The 17,665-nt window shown below is 41.5% G+C and overlaps 1 protein-coding gene across 14 annotated transcripts in view; it reads right to left on the bottom strand.

Moving 5' to 3' along the window:
- PAX2 (paired box 2) overlaps nt 1–17,665 on the bottom strand; it is a 321,986-nt gene that overhangs the window by 136,339 nt on the left and 167,982 nt on the right. For all 14 annotated transcript variants that reach the window (XM_030203535.1, XM_030203533.1, XM_030203541.1 and 11 more), the window contains exon 5: nt 16,278–16,397. In XM_030203535.1, coding sequence (XP_030059395.1) covers nt 16,278–16,397 — 120 coding nt within the window. The remainder of the gene's footprint in view (nt 1–16,277; nt 16,398–17,665) is intronic.

Genomic DNA, 17,665 nt, shown 5'->3' with positions numbered 1-17,665 from the left:
TTAGCAGCACTTAACGAGCAATGAGCACTAATTGGCAATAATGAGAATTTACGTGTACAACTCGCTAAGCGCATTCTATAATGAACTGTGCCTAAATTCTAAAGCACGCAGCTCAAAAGGGGAGTGTTTATGGACCGAGAAACAGGTGTTTCATGGGCGTTCCAAAATTTACGCATGTAGTTATCGAATATGTCCTAGTGCGTGCAAATCTACATGCTAGGATTTACGCCATGTTTTCGTCAGTGTAAATAGAAACAAATAGTTTTAGGCGCTAGAATATTAACTGTGTATTCCATATACCGCACATAAATCTAGGCGCCACTTCTTGAATATGCCTAGGCAGAAATCATTTCTGCACAGATTTTTTGGGTGCCATATATAGAATCTGGCCCTATGTGTCTAAGAGTAGAGGGAAGAGAAAACTATGACTGGGGGAGGGGGAGGAGAGAATCTCTCAGAAACTCTTACAGCAGGTCCCTGAACCTGTACAGGATCTGCCTTTCTGCTACCTGGGGAAGTTGAGAAGCTTCATGGAAACAGTGCAGATGTCCCTTTGAAGATGCTTTGACCTAATAAACCAACACATTCAGGGGGTCGGGATCTCTCCCCACCCCACCACTTTGCATCAATGGTACCTCCAAATCTCTGTAAACCACTCTGTCAAAAACCAGAGCTCCCCCTGCAGGTGATGGGTCTGTTTGCCAAGCGAAGAACACTGTGGGGTTGGTTTATAATAACTAGATGCAGGGTATAATTTGGCGATGGATCCCAGTCTACAAAAGGAGGTAATAGCAGACAGCCATGCACACAGCCACTCAGGTAATTGGTTTATATATCTAGGAGCAGTGGTTGCAATCTCTGCACAGACAGACTAGCAGTAAAGTCTGTTCCTTAAGGCTATTTCCTTTGTCTTTTCAATTGCTTGCACATCCATGTGAGATAGAGATAGATAGAGAGAGAGAGAGAGAGAAAGAAAGAAGGAGGGAGCGAGAGAGGGAGAGATAAATGTTAATTTGTGAATTAATAGCTTTTCTCAGCGGAATTGTAAATTCAAATGTCACCTCACTCTGGCTAGTCTATGAAGAAGCAGTGATAAGAGAACCTCCCCCCTCCCTATACATCCGCATACACACACACACATAAATGTTTGCTCCCTCTCCCATCCAGCTTAGACTCCTCCCCCACCCCCCAACACAGGAATAGCTGTGAAGTGCATAAGGTCAATTTTAATTTGTAATAACACAAGATAGTGTGGCTGTGTGGTAATGAACGCTCTCCCTTCTGCTCCCTTTCAAAGTCATTCAGTTCCATCCCAGATGGAGCATTAGCTCAGCTCCCCACGCCCACTCTCCCCTACAGCTAGTCAGATCTTATATATATTTACTTGTAATTTCTAGGAGGAGGGTGGGTAGAAATAATAGGGAGGGATACTTTGGAGCAGACTGCTCTACAGCCTTTCTCCTCTCTTTCCATAATCATCAGAATTAATGACTCTAATGTTAAAGTTCATTGCATATCTGTCTATCTATATAGATATATATATATACATGAAAGCTTACATTGTTTTGCAGCAGTAGGTGGGTGGGAGCAAGGGACATTCATGGATGGAGCCTGAATATGCTATTTATTTTCACCTTGCCAAGAGCTGGCCCTGGGCTGTGCCTGGCCTAAATTTTGTTTCCTTCTTTTGCCATTTCTGTGCTATCAGGCCCTCCCACCTCCCTTCCATTCTTTCCAGAAAATTACCTTCAAAATTGATTTCCACTTTTACAAACAAATATAATGGGAACATGAGCAGGGGAAAAAAAAAAGCTAAGGCTATGATGAATTAATGCTGTCAGGTGTGGGGCCTCTTTTGTTTTTACATTATTGTATTTTTTTGTAGCTTTTTAAATCAAGCCTGAAACTGAAGGCCCCTTTTCCTCTATTTGACCCCAGCTCCCTCAACCCTTCACCTTTAACCTCCTTTGGCACTTAATTCATACCACCGTAACTCTAAGGCAGGTCTATGCTTCCACTAACTTTAACTTATTACACCAATCAACTGAGGAAAAGTGAAAAGCCGGGAGTGAATGAGAGGTAGACACTTCGTGCCGGAGAGGGATACAGATAGCTGCAAGGGAAGAGGGAGAGGACACAGCAAAGCAGGAAGAATGATGGAGAACACCAATGTGCCAGACCTGCAGTGCCATGCAGGGCAAGAGAGTGAATGACAGTGCCCGATAGACTGCACTATGCCATGAGGAGTCCAGCCTCTGCAGCATCAGAGGAGGGAAGTAAAATTACCAAAGGGATTAGTGGTGGGCTCCTCAATGTGAGTCCAAGAAAGTAAGCTGTAAGTACCTATGACACAGGCCACAGAGTGATAGAAAGGAAAAGGAATGAAAGCCACTAACAGAACTTCAGAGAAAGAAACTTGGACAAGAGAGAGCTTGTGGTGTCTGTGGGGCAGAAAAGACAGACACTGCCTTGATAAAGACACAGAAAACACCAGAACACAGTGTGATACTGATAATGTCAGATAGACTACTGAGAGCTACCTGCACATTCAGATACCTGTGATTGGAAATAAAAAAATAAATTGCGGTGGTAATTTGGAACACTGAAGGCCTAGAAAAATTGGGAAGGGCACACACAGCATTCTCTGTCTCTGTCTCTTTCATACACACATTCTGCACATCAGAATCATGTTTGGGGCATAGATAGGAGGCAACTTTTCAAAATGATTGGGGATGCTAAACCCAGTGGAAATTACCCCTCCCTGGATATGTCAAGGAGTTTGCTTGGTTTGGGGTGTGTTCTGCAAGACTTCCAAATGAACAGAGATATTAAACAAACTGGGGAAGCAGATTCAGTTTGCACCAATCTGGTTCCAGAAATTTATGTACGTTCTGCAAGGCTCTAGTTTTCTTTTTTTTAAGTGAGCAGTTGGTGATTATTTTAAATGCTGGCCACGGTGTTTAAATAAGATCCAGATATTCTGCACCACTGTCTGGATAGTGAGCAGGCCTTACCGGCATCTGTAGAGTGGTGATATTAAAACTGTTCTCTAGAGAACTGGTTTGCTGTCCTAACTTTAGTGGCATAGTTATCCAAAAAGCAGTTTGAATATCACTGGTAACCAGATAATTCCTGCCTCCTCTCGCGCTTCACACCTGTATTGTTCCAGTGCTATCCAGAAAGTGCCAGAACAGTCTGTACTGATTTTCATTTGTACTATTCAAAAGGTGCAGCTGAAAATCTTCAGCTAGCCCCAGTCAGCAACAGTTATCCACAGAACAGGTGCTGTTATCCAAATAAGTGCATTTGAATATGGGGCCATGTATTTTTTACATGCATTTTTAAACAAATCTTGTCTTTAGTTCTTTCAGGAGATCCCTTTAACCTAGGGGTGGACAACCAGGTCCTCGAGGGCCACAATCCAGTCAGGTTTTCAAGATTCCTGCAATGAATATGCATGAGATCTTGAAAACCCGAATGAATTGTGGCTCTTGAGGACTGAGGTTTCCCATCCCTGCTTTAACCTCTAGGTAAACTGAGAGGATACAGACGGAGGCAGAAAGATGTTTCAGTTCTGTCAATTGAAATCCATGCCATGGATAGCAGAGAAAGCATAGGACTTCTTGGTTGAGGTGCAAATGGCTACAGTCTTCTCTCTAACCCATGAAACTGTGCTTTGAATATTCAACTTAAAAATTAATGAAAAAATAGTAAGATGCTTTTAGCACAAGTCTCAGTTGTTCATCTTAATCTCAAATCACACAACTCCCAGAAATACAGACCTAGAAACTTCTGGCAACAGAGACACCGAGAGTAAAGGAGAGGTAAATACAGAGCATGCCAGAAAGAAAGCCAATAGAGTGCCAAAAAAACTGGAAAGTGAACACTAGAGAGAAAAGCATCAAGTATCCTGAAGACAGATACTGCCAAAAAGATGATGAGAGATCCTGAGAGATAAATTCCAGGAAGAAAAAAACCCCAAAAGTTTTAGGATTGAGTACAGAGACAAATTCGGAGCACCAGGACTGTTCCTCAGTATGCTAGATTGCCAGACAATAACTGCCAGGGAGACCCAGAGAATATTGGAGACAGATACTGGAAAGTACTTTTTAGAAACTGAAACACAGTGCACCAGAAGTAGGTCTACAGAGTGCTAGGGATGTGCAGTTATATGAAACAATGAGGGGGATGTCAAGGTCATTCCTCATGTTGTTTCATGTTGCAGGGCCGCCAAGAGACAGAGATGGGCCCAGGGAAGGGCCACTGCAGCCGCCCCCCTTGGGCCGCCCCCACCCCCTTACCTTCTTGCATCTGCTCCTCCCTTGGTCTGCCACTCTCCTTCTCCTGTGTGTCGGGACCTGGGTAATCACTTTAACGCAATCACCCAGGTCCTGACACACAGGAGCAGGACAGAGATAGACTGAGGGAGCATAGCCTTATGGAACCGAGCCCCCCTGGAGGCTGGGCCTGGGGAATCTTGCCCCCCTCCCCTCTTGATGGCCCTGTCATGTTGATTTTAACCCAAAATGACAGGATATTTCTGAAATTTTAGATTTTAACCTGTGTCTTTAATAGTGTGTCCTATTCACACAATAGAGCATACTATTTTTCAATAGGGAGCACTATTAAGAACATTTCTCCTGAAATTAAAAAAAAGGCAGACCCTCCCAACTAATGAGAGGAAACTGGAAAATCCCATAAACAGCTAGGAATACTAAAGAAAAACAAAAACATTTGACCTGCACACCCCTAGCAAGTGTCAGAGAAACAGCTACTGAGTACGAGGCAAATACCAGGTATATATATGCACAGGCCTTTGGTCTATATCTACTCAATTTTTAAAAATTAGAATTTAGCTCAAACCTTTTCCATAGCAGCTCAAGGTGAATTACATTCAGGTATGCAGGTCTTTCCCTGTCCCTGGAGGACTCAAAATGTAAGCTTCTACCTGAGGAAATGGAGGGTTAAGTGTCTTCCCAAGATCACAAGGGGCAGCAATGGGATTTGAACCCTGGCTTTCAGCCCCCTGCTGTAACCTTTCAGCTACTCCTCCATAGTCTCAATTTTACTCTCCACTCCTTTCCTAATAATTCTTATCATTCCATTTGCCTTTCCCTTATTTTACTGCTGAAAGAGCACTTGATATAGCTGTAAGTATGGGTCTTGATTGATCTACTGTGTTTTCCTGACCTTGACAAGTTTGTGCTGTCCAGTATAAACAGTATTCTATGCTCCATGTCTTTATAGACCTCCCTACTTGAAGCTTTGAGTACACCAGTCATTCACAGCAGGCAAACAGAAGAACAGTAGAAAGTGAAGCAGTGCTGTCATGTATCCACTCCAAGCTACAATAATCCCATCCATCCCTAAATTCTCTCTCTCTCTCTGTTCCTGTCAAGTTCACTCTGAAAAAATGGACTCTGATTGACAAGTGTCTCTGGACTTTTCTACATCCTAATTTCCTCACTGTCAGAGATCTAGCCCTTCTGAAATCCATGGGGACTCTTCAGGGAAAGAATGAACTACCTTGCCCAGCTACAGCTTTATCTGGAGTATGCAGGAGCATCCAGGAAGTCAGTTTGCCTTCAAGCTCCCTGTGCCTATGGCTCACAAGTAGGGCAAGAAACATTTTAGGGATCCTGAGAGAGTGAAACCACAAGACTGGTTCACGCAATTCAGCCCTAAGCAGTGCTAAGAATATCAGTGCTGGATCTCTTTTCTACAAAGATTTGCAGGAGCTATTCTTAAGAAAATCATCATTCCCAGGAGCAAAAGCAAGCTGTAAGAAAGCCAGGCCAAAGGTTAGGAAGCCCCACCTCTCAATCTGTATAATTATGTACTATTCAGTCTGGTGTTCAGGGACTGTGGAACACAGGAGCCCTGTGTGTCCACAGAAAAGACTCCAACAACAGGTTTCATGATAGGTTTTGCCAAACCGGTTTCTGAGCTCCCTCTTTTATCAGGCACCTACATTGACTAAGAACGTACATTTTGTTTCATTTTGGTGCATGCTAAAACTTTTAGAGGGTTATTCTATTATTAACAAAGCAGCAGCATTAGCCTATAACATTCAAAGTTGCTGAAGAAATATCTGTTATAGGAGAAAAGCCCTGCCAGGAACAGTCGCTGCAAACTGAACCAAAGTTCTGGGTTCTTCAGGAGAAATTCCCATATTCTCCTCTACTGGCCCCTTTCCAGAACAAACTCCATTAATTCAGGCAGTTTCCTCCCTGACTCCCCCCCCCCCCCCCTTCACTTAACTTAGATGTTTTATCGTATGGTCTTCTGAATGACGATCGATGCGGAGAATACACATGGACCACTGAACCCTGAGGCAGGTCCACGAAACAGCGGCCATCGTTGGTCGTGGTCGAGGTGTAGGAAGAACCCGTACGATAAAACACCTGACTAAGTTAAGTGAAACTCGATGTGAACCTTGCTGTATCAAGTGAAGTAATTGAACTGATAACACCATTTACATTTGCCACAGAGGTTTTCTGGCCAATGATGAAGAAGTCCAGCCCCTTAAGCTTTGTTTGTATGCTGGGGGCTTCTCGAGGCCTTTCCTCTGTATAAAGAAATGAAATAGAACTGAGATTTAAAATAATGTAACAAAACAAGCATTTTCTGCCTGTTTATTCTTAAAAGTAATTTAGCAAGTCCTTCTTAAAGCGAGGTTCAAAGCAAATTGAACCTAGAAACAGTCATGCAAAAGTCCTGGGGGCAGCTATGTTTCGGATAGTGCCACAAAGTGCTCAGTCTTACATGGTACATGATTGGTTACTGCAACAAGTGTATCACCTATGGCATCAGCCAATCATATTCAGTGAGTGTAGTTTTCTCACTAAAATGACTGACCCTATCAATTTGTGAAATAAGTGGCTTAACACAGGAAAAGTTTTCAGTCACATAGGATACATTTTGGAAAAGTCTGCATGCAGTTTTGAAAATTCTCTGTATACAGTGAGTACATTTTCTCAAATTGGAATGGAGTGATAATATACAGTCTCCATAACAATAAGCCAGTTAATAATTCACTTCTCTTTAGAACACCTTCAATATGATGCTGTTATTCACTTCCATAATGTATCAGGAATTTTAGATATATTATTATGCTATTTTATTGCATGTTATCATGTTATTATCTTTACTGGTATGTTATTTTTATAGAAATGTTCATAAATAGTAACTGCTTTGGGTTCAGTTTTTGGAGAAGATGGTATATAATCCTAAAATGAATGGAACAGAAACTGCCAACTTCCATAAAAAGTTTAGCATGGACTGAAAGATTACAAAATGATAACCTGTAATCCAAGGGGGGCAGAGTTTGTGAAAGTTTTGGCCAAACAGGCTTCTTAATTTGGCTTATGCTCTGGAGTTACAATTATAAAACCCTGGTGGGGGTCAAAGGTCATTGTTCCACCACCACTCAGGCCTTCTGTGACTAGTTTGTGTCTGATGTAGCTTAACTCTTTCTCAAGCTACAAAACTAGTACAATCAAGAAAAGTGGTCTTTTCGTGCAAACAGCAAGTGCAACTTTTATGTGATGCTCTAGACAACAGGAAGCTGGACTGTGAGAAAGGGGAAAAGACTTTCAGAGGGGAGAGGGCCTGCTGTAACGACTTTCTAATGGAAAGAATTTTCTACAGCTGGAAGATCATCTTTATTATTATGTTATAAAAATGGAATCAGACAAGATTTACTTTTTTGTTGAGCTCTAAGAAAGAACAGCAACTAGCTGCTGAGTGCATATGAAAGAAATATTTCCATAGCTATTCTATTATCGCGAGCTATCACCCTTCCCAGGCTATCACCCTTCCCTGACTGCCTCTTGCACTCTTTCCTACTGTGAAGTGACTGCCTTTTCTGGAAGAAATATTGAATTCCCCTGGCTTTGCCTACCTCTCTTCAGTGCAAACAGTCTACATTTACTTCTTGTGTGGTTGGAAAAGCAAAGAAGACCAGGTAGCCCCCTTCCTGTCCTGGCCCGCTCATCCAGGCATCCGTTATTGAACCCACACTGTGCATCATTCTGGCTGCCTTCGCCCGACCAGGGAGTTTGGCTACATCATCTTGACACATAATTATCTCTCCTCTTCTTAATCATCCGTGCTGCTCTTACTGTCTAATGCAAGCAACAGCGGCAACAAATATGACAGACAGAGAGAGAGAAAGAGAGAGAGAGAGAGAGAGAGAGTAGAGGGGGTTGGGAGAAAGGTAAAGACAAGGGGGAATAGAGTGAATGATCAGCTAAGAAAGGAATTGAAAGGTAGCAGAGAGAGTCAGAGTCAGAGAGAGTGACTGAGCAGGGAGAGAAAGAAAGATGCAGAGAGAAACAAGAATGGAATCCGAGTGACCTGATTTTTTTTCATCTCCTTTAGTATGGCAATGGCTACAGAACTATGGCTAGCACTGCAAACACACTGAGCTCATTTTTCAGTGGGATGTCTAGGGAATAATTTGAAATGTCTAAACGGATGTTTAAAATAATTCATGTATTCAGAGGCGCTATACCCCAGATTCTATATATGGCGATGAACCAAGATACGTGCCCAATTAAATTGGTTAAGGAGCCAATTTGTGCTAATAATTGTGTGCTAATTGGCACCAATTTTGGTTTTGGGTGCACATTTTTGCTACGCGCTATTCTATAACAATGTGCACCCAAATCCCATAGTGCGCAATCCCAAAAGGGGTTGTGGCCACAGGAGGTGCATGGGTGGGTTAGGGGCATTTCTAAAGTTTGCATGTGGTGTTATAGAATACTCGGGATGTATGCCCAATTTGGACGCTGGGAATTACACCTGGTTTCTACATTTGGGCACTGAAATTCACACTCAATGCTAAATTCTGTAATGGCCGCTCATTTTTGAGTGCCTATTATAGAATTAGCATTGAGCACAGATTTTTTTCAGTGCTGATTCTTGAGCACCATTTATAGACTTTTCCCTTATATGTATAGTAAGCTCGGCTGAATATACAGGTATCCATAAACATCTCACTAAGCAGGAAACTTTATAAAGGATTTTCACGTGTATAAAAGCCCTCTGATACAATTAAAGAGAGATGTGGAAGAAGAGGTGAAAGAAACAGTCAAAAGAAATACTACCTGGAGTGGCAGCTCCATGAAGGCCAGCAGTAAAAATGCCAATGAACACCAGTATGGCAACCAGGATAAAATGTATTAGCCACATCAACCCAACACGGCCACTTTTCGGCATCTGCCTGCATCAGGGGTAAATAATCTTATTGGACAAAAAGACAATGCTCTGCTCGCTATATAGACTTGCTGACTGAGGATCTTCTAATGTCAAATAGTACTGCACAAATTTTTTTTTTAAATTCATAGCCATACCCTTTCCACCTGATATCCAAAACCATTTAAACAGCCAGGAATGGTACTTAGCCGGCTAAGTGGTAATATTCAGTGTGAGATAGCCGGCTATCTCTGCTGAATATTAGCATTTAGCGGCTAGCCAGATAACCGGTTATGTCACGTGACATAGCTGGTCAGCGCTGATATTTAGTGTCTGGCCAGCTATGTTTGGCAGCCAAATACGGCCGCATCAATAAATGGAATATCTTTGTTCTGTTCCAACTTAACCAATCAGCACTGAATATCAGCTTGCCTGGTTAAGTTCAAACCAGATAAAAATAAACCAGATATTCAATACTGTTCACCGGAAATGGCCCGGCATTGAACATCCGGCTCAGTGCCGACTGCGGGAGGCAGCCTGGTTACCTCCCGTGGTCTGACTATCAGGCCCTTTGTGTTGAATCACAGCCATACACTTTGTGAAGTTGTGCATTAGAAAATTCTCAGTAATCAAGTCCTATATAGTCAGCACAGCACTCTGTTTTTGACCAATAACATTTATTACCCCGATGTAGGCGGATGACATAACGTGGCTGCATTGGATTGACGCACTAATATATTTTATCCCAGTTGTCATACTGGTGTTCGTTGGCAATTTTACTGCTGGCCCTCCTGGAGCTACCACTCCATGTGGTATTTCTTTTAACTCTTATAAAATTAGCACTGGTATAAAAGCACACTTGGTGAAATTAGGTATAAACTCACACGCAACTTTAGAATAGCCGTGTTTAGAGAAGCAGTTTGGGCAGAGTGCAAGTAGAGTTGCAATTTACATGTGCATTTTATAAAATACATGTGTAGGTGCATACTTTAAATTTCAAGTGTATTAATTATTTACTATCCCGCCCAATGGAAGGCCTTCTGTGTGGCTCACAATCTAAAATAAAGGAGAAACAAGAAGGTAGAGAAATTAAACTAAGACATGACTTACAGAATAGGGGGTAGAACTGCAATAATAGACAGTGAGGGGGGGGGGGGGAAACAAGAGGGAATGCCACAAGTATCTTCGAGGTTCTCCCAGGAACCACTAGGAATGCATATAAAGTTTAGTGGTATGCATCATTGAAAAGATGGGTCTTCAGGTCTGTTTTACATTTCTCAAATGATGTCTGTAGGTGAAGAGTTGGGGTCCTTGTACACTAAAGATAGCATGTCAAGTGTGCTAATGGGTGATTTCTTGGTGACTAGGTACTACTCATTGATTGTGTTGTGCAGATCTTAGTGTATGTGCTGGCTAATAAGAAATGAAGTGGCTGAAGAGATAAAGGGGTTGTCCAGCTTGCAAAGTTTTAAAAATGAGCAGCAGGATTTTATAGATAATACGAGGGGTGACATGGAGTCAGTGAGCCTCTACAAGATATTGGGTGACATGATCATATTTGTATGAGTTAGAAATTAGCCGGATAACAGTGTTTTGGATATTCTGTAGGTGGCGAATATCTTTGATCTGAAGGCCTTTGTAGAGGGAGTTACAGTAATCTAGTTGGGAAATGACCAATATATTCAGTGCTGTTGGGATAATCAGAGAGTGGATAGAGCGAATAAGTCACAATTTGTAGAAAGAGCGTCTAATGACTTGAGAGGTTTGTGGGAGAAATGATAGGTTGGAATCTACAAGTATTCCGAGAATACGGACAGTGTCAACCGGTATAGAAGTGTTTCCAAGGGAAATTGGTGTGGATAGAGTAGGACCTAGTTTATGTTGAAAGATTTCTTTGGATTAAGAGCTAATCTGTGTTCTTTCAGTCAGTCTGAGATCTGAATGGGTTTGTGACTGACAGTAGAAATTTCTACAGAAGAGCAAGTGTCTAAAGGGATAAGCACTTGGATATCATCAGCATACACTTATGTGGTCATGCCAAGGGATTGTACTAGATTCAACAGAGGAGCCAAGAAAATGTTAAATAATGTTGGAGATATAATAGACCCTTGCAGTACGCCTGAACTTGGGCTAAAGGGGACATCTGCCCCTAAGCAGGTGTAAATCTCAGTGGTTTTAATCTAGCCACTATTTCTGCAGGATTTATGATAGCATTGTATAAAGACATGTGGAGGGGCATTTTTGATATGATGTTTGAGTCCGATTTTGAACGTTTTTCACAAAACATCCAAAATCCGAATAGGAATGAAGGTCATTTAAAAAAAAAAAAAAAAGTCTATCTTTTTTTTTCAAAAATACTGTTTCGAACAAGCTTTTGTGTTTTGGACGTTTTGTTTTTTGGCCTATTTTCAAAAAAAAAAAAAAAAAAAGAAATGCAAAATGTAGAGATTCATGCCAACATTTTTAGGAGGAGCCAGCATTTTTAGTAGACTGGTCCCCCGGCCATTCAAGAAGAGCAATGGGGCACCCTAAAGGGCACTTCTGTGCACTTCATAAAAATGCTTCCAGTTACACATCTCACCTTTGCTCCCTTATCCTGTCCCCTGAGCCGTCCAAAACCCATCCAAAGCACATTGTCCCCCACTGTACATCACTACAATAGCCCTTATGAGTGAAGGTGGCACCTATATGTGAGTACAGTAGGGTTTTGGTGACTTTGGGAGGAGTCATAGTTTCTGCCACATGTGACAGGTAGAGGGAGACAGGGACCTGAGTCCCCCACTCCATAGTGCACTGCACTGATCACTACAGTACTCCAGGGACCTGCATGCTGCTCTAATAGACCTGACTTCAACATCTGAGTCTGCCATAGAGGCTGGTAAGTCTCCTTAGTTGGTCTAACAGGCAGCAAAGGTAACTCAATATATGAATGATCTTAACCCCAGCTGTTCAGTCATTAAATCTGTTCATAACAACATTAGGTCCAAACTTCTTTTTGTATTCCAACCATATGAAATTTTATTCTTTGTGCTTAGAAAATTCTTTTATATCTTCATACTTTAAAACATCTTACAACTTTAGATTATGTCACTTGCAAATCTTCCACACAAGGTTACATAAAATGCAGTACACGGATGCCTCCACCACCTCTATCCATGCCTAAATTTTACATTTGAGTAAAAAAAAGAGCATGGAAATGGGACGGTCATGGGTAGAACAGAGGAGTTCTTAGCATTTATACGCGTTATTATAGAATAAGGGGGGGATATGTGCCAATTTAGGTGCATACATTTGCACCATATTTCAATTGGTGCAAATGGCTGGGCCTAAAGGTAGGCGTGATTCCTGGGCATAAGTGCTATTCTATAAACCACACCTAACTTCTATAAACCATGCCTAACTTTAAGTGTGGCTCATAGAATAGCGCCTTTTTCAGTACTGCATATAGAATTCACTCCTTACGGTCTTATTCTACAAAGGTTATGCTTCTAACCTAAAATGTATACTCCTACATTTATACTCCTACATTTATGAGCATAATTTATGCTCCTAAATTAATGCTCTTACATTTAGGAGCATAATTTATGCTCCTAAATATATATAGGAATTTAGATTATGCTCGTAATTTAGCAACATAAATGTTGAACAATAAGGCCTTTAGTGCTTTATTTTGGCGCATATTTTTGAGCACCATTTATAGAATTCCTCCCTAGGTGCTAATCTATAAGATAACATCTAAGTGCCATGGTGTCTAACTACAAGAGGGGAATACACATGGGGAAGCATGGGCGGGCCATGGGTGTGTCTCCCAGTTACCCCATAGTTTATAGAAAACTAAAAGCAAAGCAGCATTTGGTGCACCTAGACACATCAACTTACACCTACCATTGACACAAAGTAAGAGGGAGTGACTAAACATGGGCACCAACATTGACCTTGTGCTAATATTCTATAATATTATTGGAACAAAGCACAAAGGGCCTTCAGGAGCAGGACAATGGCAATTTCTTTATTCAAAAGACCCGACATAGGCCGTGTTTCGGTGATAAATCATCTGCATCAGGGGTCGCAACGGTTGTGCAGAATTCTTAGTAGGATGAATGCAGATCTGTGACTAACAGTGGATCAATAATGCAATCCCATTTGTAGTATCAAAAAATACTGTCTACAGGCAAACAATAGAGGTAAATTACCTTAGTCCTGGAGACGCAAAAAACGCTGACATACAGAACCAACAAAAGCTTTTAAAGAGTATTTACGCAGTCAAGTTAACCGGGCACCTGTCTGGCTATTAGCCTTCTGGATGACCACTGATACCCAGATATTCAACACCAGGAGCTTCACATGTCCCATTCAGGGTAAGGTCAGCTTGCAGTTGTGAGAGGCTCCAATATCACATACCGCCACAGGTTGAATATCACGCCCATCAAATGCTAGCATGTCATCATTAGTTCAATAGCAGGCATAGATGCACATGTCTAAATGCAGCACTGTAGTGTGTGACTGACCAAAACAGAGGAAATCCCTCGCAAACAGCAACAGCACACAATCACAGTGAAGGAGACAAAGATCATATGGACGATACTCAAAGTAAGAGTTCTTTATTCACATCCACAGAGTTTTCACTGTTTAAAATTTTTTAAAAAACTCTGCACAAGAGATTGTCCAGCTGTTTGTTGATAAAACTACTAATTTTTAATTATGGACAAGATTATACACTGCAGTTATGTCCATTAAGAGACTCCTGAGGCAGGCCCTTTGGACAAAACACAGGCCCATGTTGAGTCTGTGGCTGTAAATAAAGGACTCTTACTTTGAGTATCGTCTGTGTGATCTTTGCCTCCTTCACTGTGGTTGTGCACTGTAGCGTGTAACACACAGTATTCTGTAAATGTTGGCTACTTCCATGCCCCGCCCATGATCCTCCCCTTATGAACACCCCGTTTCATTTATGCACTAACCCCCAAATTCTACATATGGCGCCTAGGGTTACATGCGTTAAATTGGGTGCATGCCCAATTTAACGCACATAACCTAACTGAATAACAAGTCAATCAGTACCGATAATTGGTGATAATAACCAATTATCAGCACTAATTGGCCATAATTAGGATTTATGCGCGTGATGTATTCTATAACTATCTGCACATAAATCCTAATGCATATAACTACTTGGTAGCATGGCTAGGGGCATTCTGGGGGAGTTCTGAAATTTTACCCACGTACATATAGAATCATGCCTAACCGTAGGTGCCTACAGTTAGGAGCAGTTATGCACTAAAGTATGATTCTATAAAAGGACACATACTCCCTATAGGGTCATGGTAAGCATGTTAAATTTTTGGTGCCAATTTTTAGGCGCTACTTATAGAATATAGCCCTAAGGTAGTTGTGTGCATAAATTATAGAATACTGTGAGCATGCGGCTAGCACTAACATGGGTAATGTAACAATCACACACATATGTGCTAGTATGCTATAACTTACGGATGCAACTGGAGCCTAACTTTAGATGACTTGTTATAGAATGAGGGGGATAATGACTTGTGAGGGTTTGAGAAACCTCTGCTTAAATTATTTTATAACAAAGAGGGTAAGTAAATGAAGCAGTGTTATTGAGATCCCTTTCAAAAAAATCGGACAGCACATCACTTGAACTTTCTTAGAGAATCCCCAAGAATTTGTGCCTGAAGTAGGAGTGAAAAGGGACATTTTGAACTTTTTCCCCTTCCTGGATTTCATGATATCTGCACTAAAGTGAGAAGGAAGAAGAAATCAGCCAGGGACAGAGTGGATGGAAAGACCAACTCGAGATATCTTGTAGAAAACTGCTGATTTAGTGAAGGAAGAAGTGCAATGAGACAAGCCACAAAACATTATTTCAGTCCTATGGGAACAGGACTGTACAGAGAGGAGAGAATGTGCTACACAGGAAAAGGACAACTGTAACAAAAGAACCAGGGATGTCACCAAAATTTTCCTCCCACTGCCATGGTTAGTCCTAGTTTGATTCTTATAAGAGATGGCCTACCCTACACTTAAACAGCTGTATAGATATACCAGCAGGGACCCTTACCCCATGAAATCTGAAAAATGAATCATGGTTGGGCCTCGGTAGCTGGAGAACAAGGCCAGTGTTGGGCAGACCTCTATGGTCTGTGCACTGATCGTGGCTGGACAGATTTGGATGGGCTGCACTGGCAGACTTCTACAGTCTGTGCCTTGAAAATGGCAAGGACAAATCAAGGTCAAGTGTACATATGTAGTATCACATTATACCTTATGCTTTGAGTGTATCTTGTTGAGCAGAGTGGGTGGACCGTACAGGTCTTTATCTGTCATCATCGTCTATGTTACTAATGTTAATGAAAGCTGCCTAGTATCTCAGCGTAGTGTTAGAGAATACGGTATTAAAACTGGTGGGCACCCACAGTCCTCGAGGGCCACGATCCAGTTGGGTTTTCAAGATTTCCACAATGAATATACTTGAGATCTATTTCCATACAATGGAAGCAGTACACCTTTGTGTTAAAAGAATGTCCTGTCTACGCTGACTATACTCAAAATTCCAGAATACATAGCACAAAATAAGGAATCTTAATGTCTACAATATAGCAAAATTCTAACATACCATTCATTCTCATCTTATAGCATTTAGAAAGGATCTACCAAGGCTTCAAAACAAATGCTTTCTTAATCTTGTGTGTGTAGTCATTACTAAATCAACTGAACAATGCTTTAGCTAAATGAACAAAGACAAATCAATATTAATAATAATGAACAATGATGGGTGCCTGTGTCTGGGAACTTTTTGAGTCTGGTTAAAATTCATTCCAACAGGAACTGTTGCCACTTAGTGTGAGTGCTGGATTACCCCGTCCACCAGCCCGATGTCTGGAAAGCATACCTGGCTAATAAAGAGGTTGGGAAGAAGAGCTTCCAGGTAGCATGGCTGTGTTGAACGCCAGCTCCCACTGCTTAAAGTGATATGGCCAGACAGCCGCTGGAGGACTGGGGCCAGAACTCAAAGAGTCTAGGCACAGGAAACTGAGATTGCAAACGGTTGGATGAAGCCCTACCTTCATCGCGTTTCCTCTTCTCGCCGTTGGACCGAGGAATCCCCAGGATCCCATTAATGGAGTAAGAGCCCACTGGATCATTGGAGGCACTGGAGACGGGAGGGGATGCTGTGCTGGGAACTGAACAAAGGGAAGAACAAAGCCCATGAGGAGAAACAGCATCAGGGACAACCCAGAATATCCCTGTAAGAAATCCCATTTATTTGTCAAGAAACTCCAGGCGTCTGGATTGGGAAAGACTGGCACACAAACTACTTTCTGCAAATGCCTTCAGTTTGGCATAGCTCAATTAATAATGGCACCTGAGATTACTCAAGAGCAAATATCCTGCCCACTATGGGCTGTTTTATACCCTTATATTCAGTGCTGTACCATGCTTGGCAGTGAATACCTGGGTATAATTAGGGCACTGGCATTTATCCGAACACCAGCAATATGATTGCCACAATATTCCTATACACCTTATCTGTTATATATATTCTGATTTTCTATTCCATCAATATGATTGTAGTTGTATTATATTGTAAGCCACATTGAGCCTGCAAATAGGTGGGAAAATGTGGGATATAAATGCAGCAAATAAATGAATAAATAAATATTCAGCCCTGTACCTGGATAAACTAACTGGATAAAGTTAAGGCAATCTTTTGGCTGTCTTAAATTTATCTGGTTAGTAACACAGTTAATTGATTGAAAATCACCATTAACTGGGTAACTCCCAGCTCCGCCCACACTCTACCCCTGGCCACATTGGTCCAGACCCAACCCCCGGACAGTACCAAGCTGGTCTGTCCAGATATACAGTGGCACTATGTGACGGTCAACCTTTGGCAAGTTTTGCATTTTCTTTTTCATATTTTTTGACTGATGCTAAAACCCATCTCTTAACCTATTATAGTTTGAATTGATTCTACAATGGCTACCCCAGAATCTGTTGCCATACTGTGAATATGAAAAAAAATCCTTCCATCCCATGCCTTTTCCTATCACCCACAACCAGGGTTCTAGTTTGGAATCAGCAAACTCTTTGAGTATGTAGCCAGCTTTCAGAACTTAGCTGAATGTATTTTTTATTTAAAAACCTGGCAGAAAATCTAGAGAAAATACTTTGAAATGTCCAGTTTATTACAGAGGGTTTCATTCAAACATTTTCCTAGATTTTTCAGAGAATTCCTTAATACAGCAGTTTTAATGCAAATGGTCACTGTCCCCTGGATTCTGTCCAGGGTTACCAAAGTTTATTCTTCAAAAAGTAAATGCTGAGAGAATGACCCAACATGGGCTGTGTTTTGACAAACACATTCTTCTTCAGGAGTTTCTTTCAAATGAGCAAAGCAAGTATTTTCACATTCACAATGTCATGACAGCATTACTTTTGAGATGGTCAG

This window comes from Microcaecilia unicolor, chromosome 5 (genome assembly GCF_901765095.1).
Source record: "Microcaecilia unicolor chromosome 5, aMicUni1.1, whole genome shotgun sequence".
Classification (NCBI taxonomy): Eukaryota; Metazoa; Chordata; class Amphibia; order Gymnophiona; family Siphonopidae; genus Microcaecilia; species Microcaecilia unicolor.
This window is presented reverse-complemented; position numbering and strand designations above follow the sequence as displayed.